This window comes from Falco peregrinus, chromosome 1 (genome assembly GCF_023634155.1).
Source record: "Falco peregrinus isolate bFalPer1 chromosome 1, bFalPer1.pri, whole genome shotgun sequence".
Lineage (NCBI taxonomy): Eukaryota > Metazoa > Chordata > Aves > Falconiformes > Falconidae > Falco > Falco peregrinus.
Genome location: NC_073721.1, coordinates 46828988 through 46845243, shown reverse-complemented (window position 1 = coordinate 46845243; position 16256 = coordinate 46828988). Strand labels below are relative to the sequence as shown.

Genomic DNA, 16256 nt, shown 5'->3' with positions numbered 1-16256 from the left:
AGGCTGCCTTTCCTGAAGGGCGTGCGCGCTGTCCTATCAGCGTGAGCAACGGCGGTTGGCCCCGCCTCCCGGGGCGCGGTCGTTGGGCTGTGGCCCCGGAGCGGCGGGCGCGGCCGGGGCGGCGGCGGGCGGGGTCAGAGCCGGTGCCATGGCGGAGAGCGACTGGGACACGGTCACGGTGCTGCGCAAGAAGGGCCCGAGCGCGGCCCAGGCCAAGTCCAAGCAGGTCAGCGGGGGGCTGGCGGCGGAGCGGCCGGGGGCCGGGGCCTGGCGGGGCCGAGGCCCGGGCGAGCCTGCGGCCGAGGCCCGGCTGCTGTGGAGGGAGGGTTGCGGGGGGGGGGCGGCGCTCACCTAGGCACGTTTACTCTCCTCAGGCGATCCTAGCGGCCCAGCGGCGTGGAGAGGACGTGGAGACCTCCAAGAAGTGTGGGTATCCCGCGGCCTGGCTCCCCAGGCAGCCGGCGGGGGGGGGTGGCAGGTGGGCCCGGCCCGGGCCCCCCAAGCGCGGGGTGGGGGCGGGGCAGAAGGCAGCACCCCCAGCTAAGTCAAAGGTCGGCCGAACTGGGGCCACACAAACCCCAGCACCACTAGGCACCCTGGAGCGCTCCCCAGTAGCCAGCTCTGAGTTTCTGGTTGCCCAGAGGCTGCACTTTGGCTAGTGTCTGCAACGATCTCGGAGGAGCTTTCACGATGGCAAAACTTAAACTTCCAATTTTTGCAGCTAGTTTCTCCTGTTGATAACACAGGCTTAAGGAGTTCAACGTCTGCTTCTCTTCCTGTGGCGTTGCTCTTTAAAATTCCTGGGTTTCTGCCCAGTGGAAATTCTCAGGTTCTCTCACCATAGGGATGAGATTGTGATGGTTGGAAATAGATGATCCTTGAATGAGATTTAGTCAGCTTTACCAAGAGACTGTCAGAAACTAATGTGAAAGAAAGGGGTCAAACTGTGACTTAAATGCTCTAACTGCGACAAAACAAATAACATGGCTTTTGAACCTTAGACTTCCAGCAAAACTAAGTATGGTTAGAGTTTACTTATAAAAAGAATCAGAAAACTGGTTGAAAGCCACTTATTCATGCTACCTTATACCTGAAGCAAACATGGTTCAAGTTCAAATATTAACCCTCACACACTGTAGCACAAATGTGTGTCTGGAATGATGCTGGAATATTGTATCCTCAAGCAACAGCAAGATGTTGCCTACTTGGAGTGAAGTTTGGATGTGAAGCAGAGAAAGGCAAGAACTCTGCATGGCTGTGTTTAGACCTCAGCATTAACCGGATTAAGATAACATGTTCTCTGACAGGCAGGATCTGGTTGAGGTCAGTGCTGATGTTGACATGTTGAAATCTTGAAAGCTCCCTGGGATCCTGGGCAGCTGAGTAATGAGAAAAAAACATTTTGGTACTTTTTGGTGCAGCTCTGAGCTTGTTTTGTTTGTCCTTGGGTTGTTTGGATTTCTTTTTTTGTTGTTTTGTTCTTGCTTTGAATGATAGGGGCAGCAGGCCAAAACAAACAACACTTTATTACAAAGAACACTGCCAAGCTCGACCGAGAAACAGAAGAGTTGCACCATGACAGAGTTCCCCTGGAGGTGGGCAAAGTGATCCAGCAGGGCCGACAGAGCAAGGGCATGACGCAGAAGGACTTGGCTACAGTGAGTACAGCCCGGGGCCCGCTGGCCTCTGCTCCTGCTTCGTGAGGCAGGTTTAGGCACCTCAGGGAAAAGGTGAAGGTTTTTCCTGTCTCCTCGTGGGCAGCTGCAGTGGGATGATATCATGAGCAAGAAGTTTGGTGAACATTGCTATCTCTGATGTCTGATCTCTAGGCAACATTGGTTATCTAGGAAATGTTACAGGGGCTTATCTATGCAGCCCTTGGACACCTGCTTGGAGACAGGGTATTGCTGTGGCTGGCAAGCTGGTAGGAGCCTTTTTTTCCTCCCTCTCCTCCCATCAACTCAGCACTGATGTGAGTTTTTTCTACCATCTGGGCCTGATGCAGTGTTCAGAAGCTCGCTGCTGTCTTAAGGAACAGCAGTACATACCATTACTGCTCCTCCTGGGAAGCTGAGGGAAGTAGAAGCCTGTCCAGGATGGGCATCGCCATCACTGTGACATTCAAAATACTGGAGAGAGGCGATAGTGGTGGTGGGAGTAGGCCTGGAAGTAGCACTGTCTTCTGATCCTGGCATGATTAGAGGCTGTTACTTATCTGTGTGAGTACTAGGGGGCTGGTGCTGAGTGTTTGCTGTCTATGCAGCTAGTATTTGAGATGCATCCTCTCTTTTTAGAAAATCAATGAAAAACCACAAGTTATTGCTGACTACGAATCAGGAAGAGCAATCCCCAATAACCAGGTTATGGGCAAGATCGAAAGAGCCATTGGTAAGTCAAGAAAGGAGCTTTTGAAAATAATGACAGCATTTTTGTGCCTAGGAGGGATATTTTGGTTTAAATTACTTACATTTTCAGGGAAATGTAAGTCAGGGAGCAGTTGCTGGCTGTAGATTATTGTGAGTGCAGTGTCATTAAGCTGTGTTCTGATAACACTTACATCTGCTGACTGAAAACAAAACTCGGAACTCTTGTTCTCTTTCATTCTTCATCTTCACGCATGGGGCCGTGCGCTGGGGACCACCCCTGCATGCTTCCCTCCCACCCTGAATCAATGAGATACCGAGACCCATGAAGGCCTGATTATACTTGGGGAAGTATCTTGCAGCCAGCAGCATTGATGTTCCTCTCCCAGGCCAGTTCAGATACCGTTTCCTAGGAAGATAGCTGTCGCACAAGCAAGAATTGGAGCAGCTTTGTCTGAAACAAGGCTGGTGCTCCTAGAAACTAAAGCAGGATTCTGCCTAACTCTGGTTCCGCTGCCCTCTTTTATTTTCTTTTCTTTTTTTTTTTCCTTTTTTTTTTTAATGTTCTCTTCCTTATAGTAAAAATTTGAGGAAATAAAGTTATCGGGTGAATGATCAAATGCTGGTGGCAGCTGATGGTGGTCATCTTCTTTGTCTTATTCCAGGCCTTAAACTCCGTGGGAAGGATATTGGAAAACCGCTGGAAACTGGCCCCAAAGGGAAATGACAACAAAGCCTCGAAATCAGTTTGTTCAGACTGATCTCGTCTGGCTGGTTCTCCTTAACCACCAGAATCTCTCTTCGTATTGCCAAGCTGAACAAGAGGGTTTCAGACTTGCTTTGGGGGGGGGAAATCTGCCGAATCTGTACCTGCTGTAAAAAGGCAACCTTAAAGAAGCGATTTTCCTGATTTTGTTTTTCCTTCCTCCTTTCCAGAGATTGAGGAACTAAACCCAAAAAAATACTGCATCTGATTTGCCAGAAAACATGTGCATCTTGGTGTTTAGAAGCAGCTAATGTTAAGACACTTGGGGTGGTCTGAAATGTGGTCATTTAATTGAAACAACTTGGGGGATGGGTGGGATATATTATATATAAATAATTTGGGAGAGTTGGGGCTTGATCAGTGTCTGCATTTGAAATGATGACTCAGTCACTGCATCTCAATGACATTTTTGTTTGTTCCTTCCAGCCTGTTTTAAAGAGATCTATAATAAAGTTTGATACCCTTCAGTTGCACAGGGTAGTTGCTGCGTGTTTACCAGCTGGTAGTAAATTTTGGTTGGGCATGACTGGAGCTGCAGCACCCTCTTCCTTCTGGAAGCATAATTAATGGGACTAACCGGAATGTCTGGGGTAACGGCCGTGCTGTCACAGCCTTCCTGGCTGCTCTGCTCCTTTCCCTGTCAGTGAGCACTGCAGCTCTGGCTTGTAGCCCAGAGATGAAATCAGTATTGTGGGTTTATCCTGTGTGGAGGTGAGTGGAGTCTGTTGAGTTTTAGAGAGCAAGGCAGATGCAGAGACACTCAGTTGGGCAATTGATAGGAAGCCTGAGCCCTCCTTATCTCTCTCCTCTGCCCTTACCCAGCTCCCACGAGCTCAGCCAGGCACTGCCAGGGCAGGGCTGTGGTGGAGTTTGATGTGACTGTGGCATAACTTAAGTGGGACAGAGCTGGAGGGAGAGCTGTCTGCAGCAGGGTGAGAGGAAAAACGGGTTTCAGTCACAAGCTGGGAAAGCAGGACACCCCGCTCCCCTCCGGACAAGCTTGTGGGGGTTGAGGACAGGAGGATCCCTGATTGACTGCTCACCTGCACGCAGGCTGAACCGGTCAGTCTGCTGTTGCACTTGGGTGGCATGTTTGGCCATGGGCTACTTAGGAGTTGCACAGTATTAAATTTTAAGTTTTGAAAGCTAGTGGGGAAAGGGAGGTGGCTTGGGTGCAGCTGTGGGCGCCCAGGCCCTGAGCCCACCCAGCCTGTGCCTAGGAACATATTTCTTTTTCCCAACAACAACTAAATGCAAATTGCAGCAGGGTCAGGGCTGCTCTCTGCTCTGGGGTGTGCTGCATGGTGCCCCCTGCTCTGTCTCCCACCCTCCCCAGCCCCCCTCCTCCAAAACCAGCAGAAGCACTGGGCTTCCTCCCCGCGGTGGCTCTGTGCACTGGGAGCTTTTGTGCTTAATCCCGAGTGTGGGAAGGGTGTGCTCGTACCCCACGCAGCACCCACTGACCTGCCCAGCCTGGAGGGAGGCCAGGACTCTGCACTTCACCCCCTTCCACAGCCAGGACCCTGCTCAGATGAGGATGGTCGCTGCAAGCAACTCCTGCTGACAGCGCCTGTCAAAGCACAGGCAGGTCACTATGGCTTGGTGCAGAAAGTTCATGTTACAAAAGACAAAAAAAAAAAGCTTTTCCCGAGTGCTTGGAGGTAGTGGAGGCAGCGGCACGTCCCTCTGTGGGGCCAGCACCCCGGGGGTGAGTGCCTGCAGCAGCTCCCCAGTGTTGGATGCTGTGAACCGGAGGCAGCTGCTAGAGTGTGAGGTCTTGCTGGAGGGGTGCCCTGCCTTGTGTGTGCCCTGCGGGCGTGAGTAGGCAATTAATGCTGCTGGCTGGTTTCAATCCTCATCCCCCTCTTTTGGCACTGAAGAGATAATGACCTTGTCCTGTAAAGAAAGGTGAATGAGAATCGGTTACAATAAGCATAGGCTGTGTCTAATTTGAAGAATGCAAGGACTTCTTCCAGGCTGCAGATGGGAGAACCCGTGTGCCAGCCCACTGTGACCCCAGTAGAGGAACCAAACCCCACAGCATGCTTAGGGGGCTCCACAGCCTCTTTTGGGGTCAGTCCTGGGGCTGGTGGATCTGCTGCGGACTATGTGGCACCAAACTTGTTGAAGGAAACTGTAACTTAAACTGCCTCTCCCATTTTTGAGTTAGGGGCTTGAAGAGGATGAGCAACGTTTGTGCGGCTCGCTCCCTGCAGGGCTCAGGGGAGGAGGATCGCAACCTCAGCTTTTTCTGGAGCAACTACCTGATGGCAGCAGCAGCGTTTCTAGGTCAGTCTTACAGCTGGGGATCACTCGTTTGCCAGCAACCAGATAAGAGGCAGAGCCCTTTGCACCTCCCTGATGTGTTGGCAGAGTGCAGGCTCAGAGGGAGCCTTCTGGGATTTGCTGAGCTTCTAGGAAAATGCTGTTTTGGCGCAGTTGGGGGCAAGCAGGACAGCCTTTCACCCCTGCCCTTACATCTCGAAAAGTGATGTTGTCAAAGCCCTGGGGAGTGTTGCTCTCTGCCAGTGTCCTGCTCGACAGCCCTCGCTGCTTCAGCCAGTACCGGCCTCCAGCAGCCACCAGCGCCAGGATGATGATGGCCAGGAGAAGACCGAGTGCCACCTCTACCACAAGGCTGCTGGAGGATTTCTCTGTAGGGAGAAGGGATGCTGCTAGGCTTGACCAACCACTCAGGAGAGCTGGCTCCAGCCCAACATTGGCACCAGCACCCTGAGCACCAGCTTGACCTTTCACAGCCAGAACGAGCCCTGCACCTTCCATTGGCACCTCCAGGATGGAATGACAGCCCTCCCTGGCGCTGTACACAATGTCATCCAGTGCCACCGTCCCCTCCATTGGCCACCTCCGTGCAGTGATCTCAAAGATGATCTGTGGGGGAAGATGGGATCTGGGGGGCTGATGCATGGTGAGGACACCCTGTGCACCCAGAGGGCACCCTGCACCCTGTGCTCACCTGGAACTCGCTGGGGCTCCGCACAGGCACCACAGCGCCCTGCCAGCCCCGGCTCTGATGCCCCACCATGCTCCACACCGTGCGCTGCCCTGCCACGCTGTGCAGCATCACCCGCAGCTCCCCGCAGGCTGCAGCGTGGGGGAACACAGGTGCCACAGCATCAATGACCACCTGGAGCCCCCCTGAGAGCCACCGTGCCCTCCCGGCTGCGCCATCCTCCGCTGGGATGGCAGCACCCAGCAGGAATGGCACATCCCCAGCGGCCAGCTGGAGCTGAACCAGTGTCTACGGTCCCATGGGTGGGGAGGGGGTTTGCAGCTCCTGGCTGAGCCCCCCCATACCTACTGGGGCTCATGACACACTCCCTGGGGACAGCACCTGCTCCCTGCCTGGCAGTGCTTACAGAGGTGCTCTGGGATGTCCATGTGGTACCAGAACCGCAGGCAGGAGTCGGCAGCAGCAGGCAGGTGCTGGCTTTCCAGCCAGGCACTGGTGCCCCCGGGGCCCAGCACACTGGTGTCGAAGTGCACGTAGTGACCTGGGCAGGGACAGAGCACAGGGTGTTCCCCCGTTCTGCAGCCCACCCTGCTCCCCAAAACACCCAGAGCAATGGCTGGAGGAATGCATCCCCCCAGCCACACTCCTCACGGCCTTTGGGACCGAGCTGTCCATCTCGGGCAAGGAGGGGTAGGGGCTGCTGTGAAGCCAGGCCCCCCAGGACGTGCTGGGGGGGATATTCACAGGTGACCCCCAGGTCCTCTTGCTCACTCCAGCCATGTCAGGGTGACCTGGGATGGATGGGTGCCTCCTACCATTCCTTGTGCCCAGGGTGTGATCCTGCTCGGGGCCAGGGTACTTGGTGAGGGGGACCCCGCTTTTCCAGCCCCAGGCGAAGCTGTGCAGGCGGGGGTCCGAGGGGCTGGTCCAGCCACACATATCCCGCTCGAAGTCACAGGATGCTGGGAGTAAAGAGGGGGCTGTGACGCACCCAGCGCTGCAAGCACCCACTGCTCTGCGCTGGGAGACCCCGGCCCCCTTCCCCACCGCCCCCAGCTTTGGGCCAGGCCAGGCTCAGGACAGAGCCATGATGGATGGGACAGGCTGTCCCCATTCCCATAGCTGCGTGCCCCCATGGGGTGCTCCAGCCCACCCCGTCCAGCCCACTGTGCCCCCGCGACGTGGGCTCTCACCTGGCTCAGGGCAGGCTCCGTCCGACACATGCAGGTCATCCAGTGCAATGTACCCATGGTCACCCCCAGCTCCCACCACCTCAAATATCACCTGCCGGAGGGGTGGGCAGGGGGGTATGCTGAGGCTGGCAGCTGCCACATCCCCCTTGTCATCCCTAGCCTGTACCCCCCTGCTGCAAGGTCCCCAGCACCCTGCCCCATCTCACCTGCCAGTCCCCATCCGGCAGGACGGTGACATGGCTGCGGTGCCAGGCGTACCCCTCCCCGGCGCTCACGCTCATCACCTTCCTCCGCACCCCACTCTGCTCCACGGAGACCCCGAGGGAGCCTGTCCAGGGCACCCACCGTGGAGGGGGGGGGTCCAGAGCCATGCCATGCAGGACCCCCACCCATCTGGAGGTGCCCCCAGGGCCAGCCTCAGGGAGGTCCCGGTGCTCACCTGGGGTCCCGGCACTCAGCTGGTACCAGAAGGCCAGGCACTGGGCGGGCATGGAGGACTGGTAGGGCTGGGAGATGAGGGCAGCCATGTCCCCTGCAGGCAGGGAGCCCCTGTCCGTGCTCACCACCATGTAATGGCCTGGGAGAGAGAAGCCCCTGTGCCATGAGCTTCTGTGCCACGGTGCCCCAGGGTGGGCACCAGGGGACCACTGGGGCTGGGGATCCCACCCCTGTTGGGGATCCCTGGGTCTTGGAAACTCTGGGTCTAGGCAGCCCTGTAGAGCAGTGCCCTCTGCACGTCCTGGGCAGGGCAGGCAGGGAGGGCAGGCAGGGCAGGTAGGCAGGGCAGGCAGGGCAGGTAGGCAGGGCTGCTGTGGAGGCCAGAAGGGCACTCAGGGCAGGCAGGGAGGGCAGAGAGGGCACAGGGGAGGCAGGGAGGGCTGGTGTGGAGGCCAGAAGGGCACTCAGGGCAGGCAGGGCAGGCAGCAGGGCTCCCCCAGAGCCCCAGGAAGCCGTGGCCCCGGTACCTGTGGCAGTGCCAGTGCTGTGGTCAGCCGGGGGGCCGGCAGTGGTGCCGGTGCCATTGCTCTGCCGCAGCCAGGTGCGCTGCCCGATGGCCACCAGCCCGCAGGCATCCGCCTCAAAGGAGCAGGAGAGCTCAGCCCCGCAGGGCCCCACTGTCAGCGCCAGGTCATCCAGCGCCATGTCCCCCAGGAACCCATCCCGCAGTGCCTCGAAGGCCACCTGCCACCGAGGCAGCGGTGTCAGCCAGCCCCATGCCCCATACCTGGGCGCATGGGGGGGACACGGGGACACCCGGTTCTCACCCGGTACCGCTGCTGGCCTGTGGCAGGCAGCGTCGCCCGTCCTCGGTGCCAGATGCTGCCGTGGGTCCCCCGCTGAGTCCATAGCACCATCTCCTCTGCTCCCTCCAGCCGCAGTTTCAGGTTCAGGGTGCCTGGGCAAGGGAAGCATCAGGCAGCCATCCTGCACGCCTCGGGGACCCTGCTGTCCCCAGGGGAGGAGAGCCTGGCTGAGGCATCCCCTGGAGGATACCACAGGGCTACATACCAATCTGCGGGCCGGCCAGACGGTACCAGAAGGAGAGGCAGCGTGGGGTGGTGGCGGGCTCCTGGGGGTAGGTGACAAGCTGTGCCCGCTGCCCGCGGCTCCCTGGCGCAGAGGGGTCCGCAGCCAAGAAGTAGCCTGCGTGTCAGGGACAGCCAGAGTGGAGGAGACATGGACAGGGGTGCTCTGAGCTGCACCTGCCTCCCCTGCACCCTGGTCCTGGATCTGGGTGTCCCCCGGCTGCCCCGGCCAAGCTCGACCCATGGGCATGGGGCTGCCTGGAGTGCGTGTGGCACGTCCCAGCCCTGGGGACAGGAGGCTGTGGGGTGCCCTGGGCTGTCTCCCCAGGAGATGAGCCAGCTCCTTACCTGAGCCAGTGGTGTGGTCGGAGCCCTGCCCCTGCCCCGTGCTGCGGACCCATCCGAAGTCACTGGACCGATCCTGGTACCAGCCACACATGCCCCTCTCAAAGTTGCAGGACAACTCTGGCCGGAGAGAGGCGATGGTGGCGAGGGAGTGGGGACAAGGCACCCCAAAAGCAAATAGGTCCCCCAAACTCCCCTTTCCCTCTGGTTCCACACCCCACTCCCCAAGTTCACCCCATGCGGGGTCCCGGGGCAGGATGCATGCTTGGCCCCAGCCCCAGAGCTTCTGCACCACAGTCCTGTCCCTGGACTGGGGACAGAGTGACAGCCATCAGACAGCTCCCATGGGAGCATCATCCATTTCTGCTGATGAGGGGGCCAATATCCCCTCCTGCCTGCAGCCACCCTCCCTGCCCTCATGCCCCTAGCCGTACCCATGGCTCCCGGTGGCACCACACTGGGGTGGCACTGCAAGAACGTCACGTTGTCGATGGCAGCACTCTCAGAGTCCTGCAGATTCACCAGCGCCAGCAGCTCGACCTGGGGGCAGCATGGCGGTGGCGGTGAGCCCAGGCAGCGCTGGCACTGCCCTGCCAGCAGCCAGCCGAGCTGGTCCCCATGCCCCTGGCTGCACCTGGAAGGGTCGGGTCCTCTCTCCCAGTGGGACACGGACACGTCCCTTGGCTGTGCCATCGTGCCCCTGCATGTGCCAGGCCAGGTGGGTAGTACCAGTGGTGTGATCCATGACACTGACGGCAAGGAAGCCTGGGACGAGAGGTGGTGCAGAGTCCGTGGGCACTGGCACCCCCGGGCCACCCCCTGGGAGCTGCCCCAGGGCCCAGAACCCACCCACAGTCACAGAGGACAGGGATGGGGACACTCTGGCTCCAGGATGGTGTGAGGGGGCAGAGTGAGGCTGGGGGGCAGCAAAGGCAGGTGTGGGGGGCTCTGCCCCATGCCATGGTAGAGTAGGGAGCGGGCAGGGCACCCCGGGGTGAGCAGAGGGGACACGGAGCAGGCAGGGCACCCCAGGATGAGCAGGGGGCTTACCTTGGGGGCTGCTGCGCATGCGGTAGCTCATCTCCATGGCACAGGCGGGGCTGGAAGGACCCAGCACAGGCGTGCGTGCCTTCGCAGCAGCCACCATTTGTCCTTCTCCTGCCTGGACGGCCAGGAAAGCTCCTGGGCACAGAAACACTGAGAGGTCGGGGCAGGGGTCCTGCATCCCTGGCAGCACCCCCAGCCCAACACCCTGCCCAGGCATCGCCCCCACCCATCCACCCAGTCCAGGTGTGAGCAGGGGGACCCTGCACCCTGGATGTTCCGCGGTGCTGGGGACCAGAAAGCACCATCTTGGCGGTAGGAGCAGCCTCACCTGTGAGGCTGTTGTCGGTGGGCTCGGTGCTGCGCTGCAAGCCCCAGCGCAGCTGCCCCACGCTGACGTCGTGCCAGCCCCCGGCCCCCATCTCGAAGGTGGTTGCTCCTGCAAAAGCCCAGGCTCAGCCCCACCAGGACACCAGGCTTCCCAGGGGCTGTGCGGGCACCCGTGTCCCCCAGCTGTGCCAGCCAAGGGGTGCCCGGGTCCCCTCTGCTGCCTGTGCCACTCCACCCCCAGGAAGCCTGTAGCCCATCCGTGGCTCTCACCACAGCGCTTCTCATCAGAGCCGTCGGCGCACATCTCGGCGAAGTCACAGACCAGCTCTGCGCTGATGCAGTCCCCGCTGTCGCAGGCCACCTCCCCAGCTGTGCAGGGGCCAGCACCTGCCCGACTCGGCAGCGTGGTTGAAAGCTTCTCTGATGACAAAACAGCCCGAGATGGACAGCAACGGTGAGAGGGCCTGGCATCATCATCATCATCACCCCTTCAAGCTGTGGTCCCCTGTCCCTGAGCATCTCCCTGGCTCGCCATTTCCTCCAGCTCCTGCCCTGCCTGCTGCCACCAAACGAAGGGGACCAAAAGTGTCAGTGAGAGCTGCATGTGTGACATGGCTCAGGCAGGAGGTTTTAGCACAAGGGTTGGACTGTCACAGCTGCAGGACGAGGATAGCCAGCAACCCAGTCTGTGAGCCCCAGGTGAGCGCTTGCCATGCTGTGCCCAGGATGGTCACCATGATGAGCAGATGGACAGGCAGACCCTGCGGTGTGTCCTTTGGGGATGGTGTCATGGGCATAAGACACCTGGGGACCACTGCCTGCACCCAAGCAGGGATGGGGACAGCCATCCTCTGGCTCACCCTGTGCCCGCACGCAGCCCGGAGACAAGATCAAGTCATCGATGGCCACGGTCCCTGCACTGCCGGCCGCCCCCTCGATCAGCACCTGCAAGGAAGCACCATGCCAGCCACGTCAGCATGGGGTCTTGCACAGTATGGAGGGGCTGGGCAATGGTGCTGGGCACAGGGGAATTCAGCTCCTGTGATCGGCTGACGCGTGCTTCCCCCAGGAAGGGACTTGCTGGGAGCAGGGGCGATGCTGCAGCTGGAAGGTGATGCCAGGGTGGGTTGGCACGGCCATGGGGGGCTTGGGGTGATGGTGCTGCCCCTGCACACAGTCACAGCCTGCGGCTGCCCAGGGGTGGTGTTGGGGTGCCATCAGGGTGCCCTCCAGGGCCAGCTGGGAGGGGACTGGGTTGTGTTGTTGGCCATGGGAGACAGCGGACGGGACGGTGCAAAGGCATGGGGTGACATGGGATGGATGAAGACACCCCAGTCCCACTCCCTTCCAAGTGGGGTGGTCCCAGAGTCGTGGGGGCTGGTAGGGGGATTTAGGGGTGTGGGCACAGGAACATGAGGGCGGTACACGCCAGCACCAGAGGCTCAACTCTGGTGTCTGGTTCCCAGTTCAACCCCAGTCCTATGGGTGCATATGGGGGGTGGCCCTGTGCCCCTCACCCCACAGGCAGCCCCGCTTGTCCCAGCATGGCGCCAGCCCACCTTGAAGATCCCTGTCACGTTGAAGTCCACTCTCTCCCGGACCCAGCAGCTGCCCAGGTCCCCCATCCTCTCCCTCACCAAGTGCTTGGTGGAGCCGGTCACGTAGGAGATGTTGAGGCTGCTGGTGGCTGAGCCGTGCAGGTGGTAGTACAGCACAAGCTGAGGATGAGAAAGGGGCTGAGCAAGCCCTGAAGCCCCAGGGCGGGGCATGCAGCCCCCAACACCCCATGGCATGGCTGCCACCCCATGGGGTGCTCACAAAGGTGGGGCTGGAGGAGCTCAGAGCTCCCAATGGGCACCAGAGGTACCACCAAACCACCTCCCCAAACCTGCTGCCCATCCCCAGCAAAGGGCCAACCACAGCCCCATCCCCTGCCACCGCGGCATGGGGTCCCAGCCGTGACTCACCGAGCAGGAGTTGGTGGCCTGGAAAGCGGGGCTGCTGAGCCGTGCCGTGCCGCTGGCCCCCGCGGCTGAGGTGCTGCGCACGTGGAGAAAAAAACCTGCAGGAGACACCGGGAAGGGGCTGAGTGGTGCTGGGCTGGGCATGTGGGTGCAAGACTGTTTTCCCAGTACAGCCTTAAGCTGAGCCCAGGCACGTATTACCCCAGGGGCTGGAAGGCACATCTGCCCCGGGGCCAGTGATGCCCCAGGGACCTGCGAGGGGGCTCCCCTGGGGTGCTGGTGCCCAGCCACGTACCTGCCCTGCTGTTATTACTGTGGTCCCGGGTGGGGATGCCGTACGCGGTCCCCAGGTTCAGGCTTGTGTTCCTCTCCCATGCTGGCTGCCCGACCTCAGCCTCCCAGCTGCAGAGATTTTGCTCAAAGGAGCAGAAAGTGAAGGACTCTGTGGGAGGGAGGGCAGAGTGACCCAGGAACTGGGGGTGCTGGCCCACCTCCCGACAGAGAGGTCCCTGCAATGGGCTGGGCTGATGCCACCCCTCTGCAAACCCCTAGGGGTGAATCTGCCCCTCTGGCTGCACAGCTGTGGGGCAGAGCTGGGGTGACCCCTGCCAGCCCCACAGCCTGGCTGTGCTCCACCAGGGCAGACCCTCAGCTTGTTTGTGCAGCCAGGGGGCTGGTGGGCAGGACCCCCTCCCTGGGGCCAGGGGTGCTCACTGCACAGTGTCGCATTCTCGTCTGAGCCGTCCCCGCAGTCGTCGGTGCCATCACAGAAGCGGTGCTGGGCCAGGCAGGACCCCCGGTCACAGCGGCTCTCCTCCGGCCTGCAGACCTGCTGCCGAGGCTCTGGGGTAGTGGGACATCCCATCAGCAAATGGCTGGCCCCACAAGGACCCGAGCACATGCTGCCCGCCCCCCCCCCCCCCCCCATCCCTCCATGGGGTTGCTCAAGGGGACAGGCTTTCACTGTCTGCCCCATGCCCTGGCCAGGGCAAGGTGCCCCAGACACAGCTGGTGGCAGAAGAGCTTTCCTGGGGTGCAAAGCCCAAACTGATTCCCCCCTCCCCGAGGATCCCAGCTCATATCTCATCCCAGTGGGTGTGGGACTCACCCTGCAAGCCACAGTTCCTGAAGACGATGTCGTCAAGCACCAGCTCTGCCTCGCGTGAGGGTGGTTGTGTCAGGGAGAAGAAAAGCTGCCGATGAGAGGATGGGGATGGCATGAGCTGAGCATCTGCCTGACCTTCCTGGGCATCCTTGGCTCCCAGCACATCACCTGGCTCCTCTGGCCCTGGCTCACAGGGACAGCGCCCAGGTACCAACACTTCCCTGTCTCACCTGGAACTGCTGTACAATCCGGCCCGGGTAGGCGACCAGCTGGTGCCAGCCCTCGCCTCCGCGCTCAGGGCTCTGCCACAGCCCCACCACCTCGTCCCCATATGCCATGGTCAGACGCAGCACTGGCCACTCTGTCTGGCTGAGCCCTGCAGGGAGCCCCAAAACGTGGCCCTTGGCACTGGGCATCCCGAGGTACCCACAGGGGTGAACCGAGCCTTGCCAGCTCTGGGGACCAGGGCTGGGACCCCTGGGTCCTACCAGCTCTGCTTGTGGAGCATGGAAGACCAAGCAGGATGGCAAGGACCCATCTCGTGGTGCCAGTGGCCCTGTCCCTCCTCCATTGCCCCCCATCGTCGCTTGCTCGTGCCTGGCACCTCAAGACCCACCCATTCCCACCATGGGTGCCCTCACCGCTTCCTGAGAGGTGGTACCAGGCCCTGATCTCACACGTGGCAGCTGCTTCCCGCATCACTGGTGACCTGAGCCAGGCTGTGGCTGTAGTCTTTGCCGTGGGGGACACAGTCAGCATGAACCACCCTGGGGAGGGCAGAGGGCAGAGCAGGGGCTGCAGCCCCATGGAATGGCACTGGAGCCATGGCCGGCACGGCTCCTGCCCCACCATGGGTCTGCTCCGTCCCCTGCGCCCTACAAGGATGGGTGCCCTGGCAACCCAGTTTCAGGGCACCCATGGGCCAGAAGTGTGATGCTGTGGGCGCCTAGAGCCTGCTCACCAGCCGAGCACCTTCTGCTTACCCAAGTCAGTGCCCAGGGTATGGTCTGAGTGGGGTCCCCTGCCCCACAGGGCCAGGCTGGCCCGGCCCCGCGCCCATCTGTAAGTCGAGGTGCTCACGTCCTGCCAGCCACAGTTGCCTTCCTCGAAATCACAGGTGAAGGGGGTGCCCAGCACTGCTGAGCCCCGCAGGTACCCTGAGGGCAGGTGGAGGGGGCATCAGGGCAGGGTTGAGTCCCCCCTGGAGACCTGCACCTGCCTCAGGGACCCCCGCTCCCACACTGGGGATCTGCACCCACCCTGGACACCAGCAGCCACCCCAGGGACCTTCACCCACAGTGCCCCCAGCTCCATCGCCTGCTCTCACCCCAGGAGCAGGAGCAGGGTCAGGGAGTGGGGCTGGGGGCTGAGGCGGCCGGGCACCCACCACACTGATTCTCGTCAGAGCAGTTGCTGCAGTTGCAGACGAAGTCACAGAGCTGCCTGGCCGAGCTGCTGCAGCTGCTGGTGACCACAGACCCTCTGGGGAGGATGGTCCTGGCTACCAGAGAGACAATGGGGCTGAAAACCCCGCGAGGATCCGGGCATGGTGTGTGCCCAGAGCAGGTGACAGAGGACACGTGACCTGCAGGTGACATTTGTCGGGGCTCCCCAGTTTGGGAGCCTGCTGGGGGAGTGCTGAGCTCTTAGTGGCATCCTTCCTTGGACAGGACCCTGTGGCACCGTGCCAGCCCCCCACACCTCCCACTTGCCATCTCCCCACTCCCACACACCCCTGGGGTGCCAGAGCCCGCTGGGGCTGGGGCACTGACCCTCCAGCCTGGGATCTGACACCCCTGCTCCAAGCCTCAGCCCCCCCCCCCCCCCCCCCCCCCCATTTTGGGAGAAACAGGAAAATCCGTGCGTTTTCCTTCCCACGCCGAGCAAAGCCGTTGGCAATATCCACCCCACCGCTGCCTGCTCCGGCGCTCGCCTGGCCTGGGGAACCCTGTGCTGACCTTCACCAGCGGAGCGCAGGGCAGGTTTTGTTGGGCTCTATCTGCTCCAGCCCCCCCAAAGCAGCGCAGCACAGCCCCCCCCCCCCCGGAGCTGGGGGAAGCAGCGATCCCCACGGGAGCCCACACCAGGGAGGGATGGAGCAGAGCAGCCAGCCCCACGGCCCCTTCCCGGCCCACCGCATGACGGACCCCCGCCTTGGCAGAGCTCACCCAGCAGCAGCAGGAGGGCGAGCACTGCCTGTCCCGCCATCTCAGCTTCAGGGCCACGGCGGCAGTAAAGTCGGAGGCACGGGGCCGGCGTGGGAGGCCACACCGTCAGCGCGGAGCTGGAATCTGCTCCCCAGGAGCTGCTCCGTGCTGGACTTAGCCCCGCCGTTATCTGCTCCCCAGCGTCGGCAGCGGGCTTTATGGCCAGGCAGTTCGCCAGGCTGGGACGTTACCCAGTCACCCACCATCCCCCCTTCCCAGCACTGCTGCCAGTATCGCAGGTGGCCAGCTGGCAGCTGCGTGTCCCCGGGAGACCTTTGGCTCTTTTTCCCCCACTGAACCCCTGTTCTTCAGCCTCCCTTTTCCAGGCAGGACAAGCTGCTGGGTGCTGCTTTGACCAGGACGGGGCCAGATGGCACAGTCTGGTGGCACACACCGGCTCTGCAAGTGAAAAGTCTTCTTGCCGAGCTGGCAATGCTGC

General features: G+C 60.9%; 2 protein-coding genes across 4 annotated transcripts; one reads left to right on the top strand and one right to left on the bottom strand.

Annotated features, from left to right (window-relative positions):
* The first annotated feature begins 68 nt into the window (after window positions 1–68).
* On the top strand, window positions 69–3602 carry EDF1 (endothelial differentiation related factor 1). The gene is made up of 5 exons (XM_055814136.1): window positions 69–226; window positions 375–426; window positions 1498–1658; window positions 2295–2388; window positions 3029–3602. Exons 1-5 carry the CDS (start codon window positions 149–151, stop codon window positions 3088–3090), a joined length of 447 nt encoding a protein of 148 aa, XP_055670111.1. The 5' UTR covers window positions 69–148; the 3' UTR covers window positions 3091–3602.
* An 878-nt stretch (window positions 3603–4480) lies between these two features.
* Window positions 4481–15966, bottom strand: MAMDC4 (MAM domain containing 4). 3 transcript variants are annotated; one of them, XM_027778097.2, is made up of 29 exons: window positions 15779–15966; window positions 14998–15111; window positions 14594–14767; window positions 14252–14377; window positions 13841–13986; window positions 13614–13698; window positions 13220–13348; window positions 12801–12947; window positions 12509–12603; window positions 12101–12259; window positions 11402–11486; window positions 10812–10961; window positions 10543–10650; window positions 10218–10349; window positions 9802–9932; window positions 9602–9707; window positions 9171–9287; window positions 8806–8940; window positions 8562–8692; window positions 8262–8478; window positions 7736–7873; window positions 7503–7624; window positions 7297–7387; window positions 6919–7065; window positions 6510–6644; window positions 6107–6234; window positions 5907–6021; window positions 5608–5783; window positions 4481–5025 (listed from the first exon to the last, which is right to left on the bottom strand). In XM_027778097.2, exons 1-29 carry the CDS (start codon window positions 15816–15818, stop codon window positions 4978–4980), a joined length of 3627 nt encoding a protein of 1208 aa, XP_027633898.2. In that variant the 5' UTR covers window positions 15819–15966; the 3' UTR covers window positions 4481–4977. The 3 variants fall into 3 exon arrangements, with proteins under 3 accessions (XP_027633898.2, XP_027633897.2, XP_055649726.1); XM_027778096.2 differs by lacking the exon at window positions 15779–15966 and having other exon boundaries at window positions 14998–15397; XM_055793751.1 differs by lacking the exons at window positions 5608–5783; window positions 15779–15966 and having other exon boundaries at window positions 14998–15399.
* Window positions 15967–16256: the final 290 nt, after the last annotated feature.

Excerpts from the sequence above, each read along its gene's own strand:
- MAMDC4 (XM_027778096.2), bottom strand. The coding sequence starts at position 15,208 with ATGTCACCTGCAGGTCACGTGTCCTCTGTCACCTGCTCTGGGCACACA. Across the intron at positions 14,378-14,593 it reads TACCCTGGGCACTGACTTGG|GGTGGTTCATGCTGACTGTG; the intron begins GTAAGCAGAAGG and ends TGCCCTCCCCAG. Across the intron at positions 11,487-12,100 it reads ACGTGACAGGGATCTTCAAG|GTGCTGATCGAGGGGGCGGC; the intron begins GTGGGCTGGCGC and ends GCTTCCTTGCAG.
- EDF1 (XM_055814136.1), top strand. The coding sequence starts at position 149 with ATGGCGGAGAGCGACTGGGACACGGTCACGGTGCTGCGCAAGAAGGGC. Across the intron at positions 427-1,497 it reads CGTGGAGACCTCCAAGAAGT|GGGCAGCAGGCCAAAACAAA; the intron begins GTGGGTATCCCG and ends TTTGAATGATAG. Across the intron at positions 1,659-2,294 it reads CGCAGAAGGACTTGGCTACA|AAAATCAATGAAAAACCACA; the intron begins GTGAGTACAGCC and ends CTCTCTTTTTAG.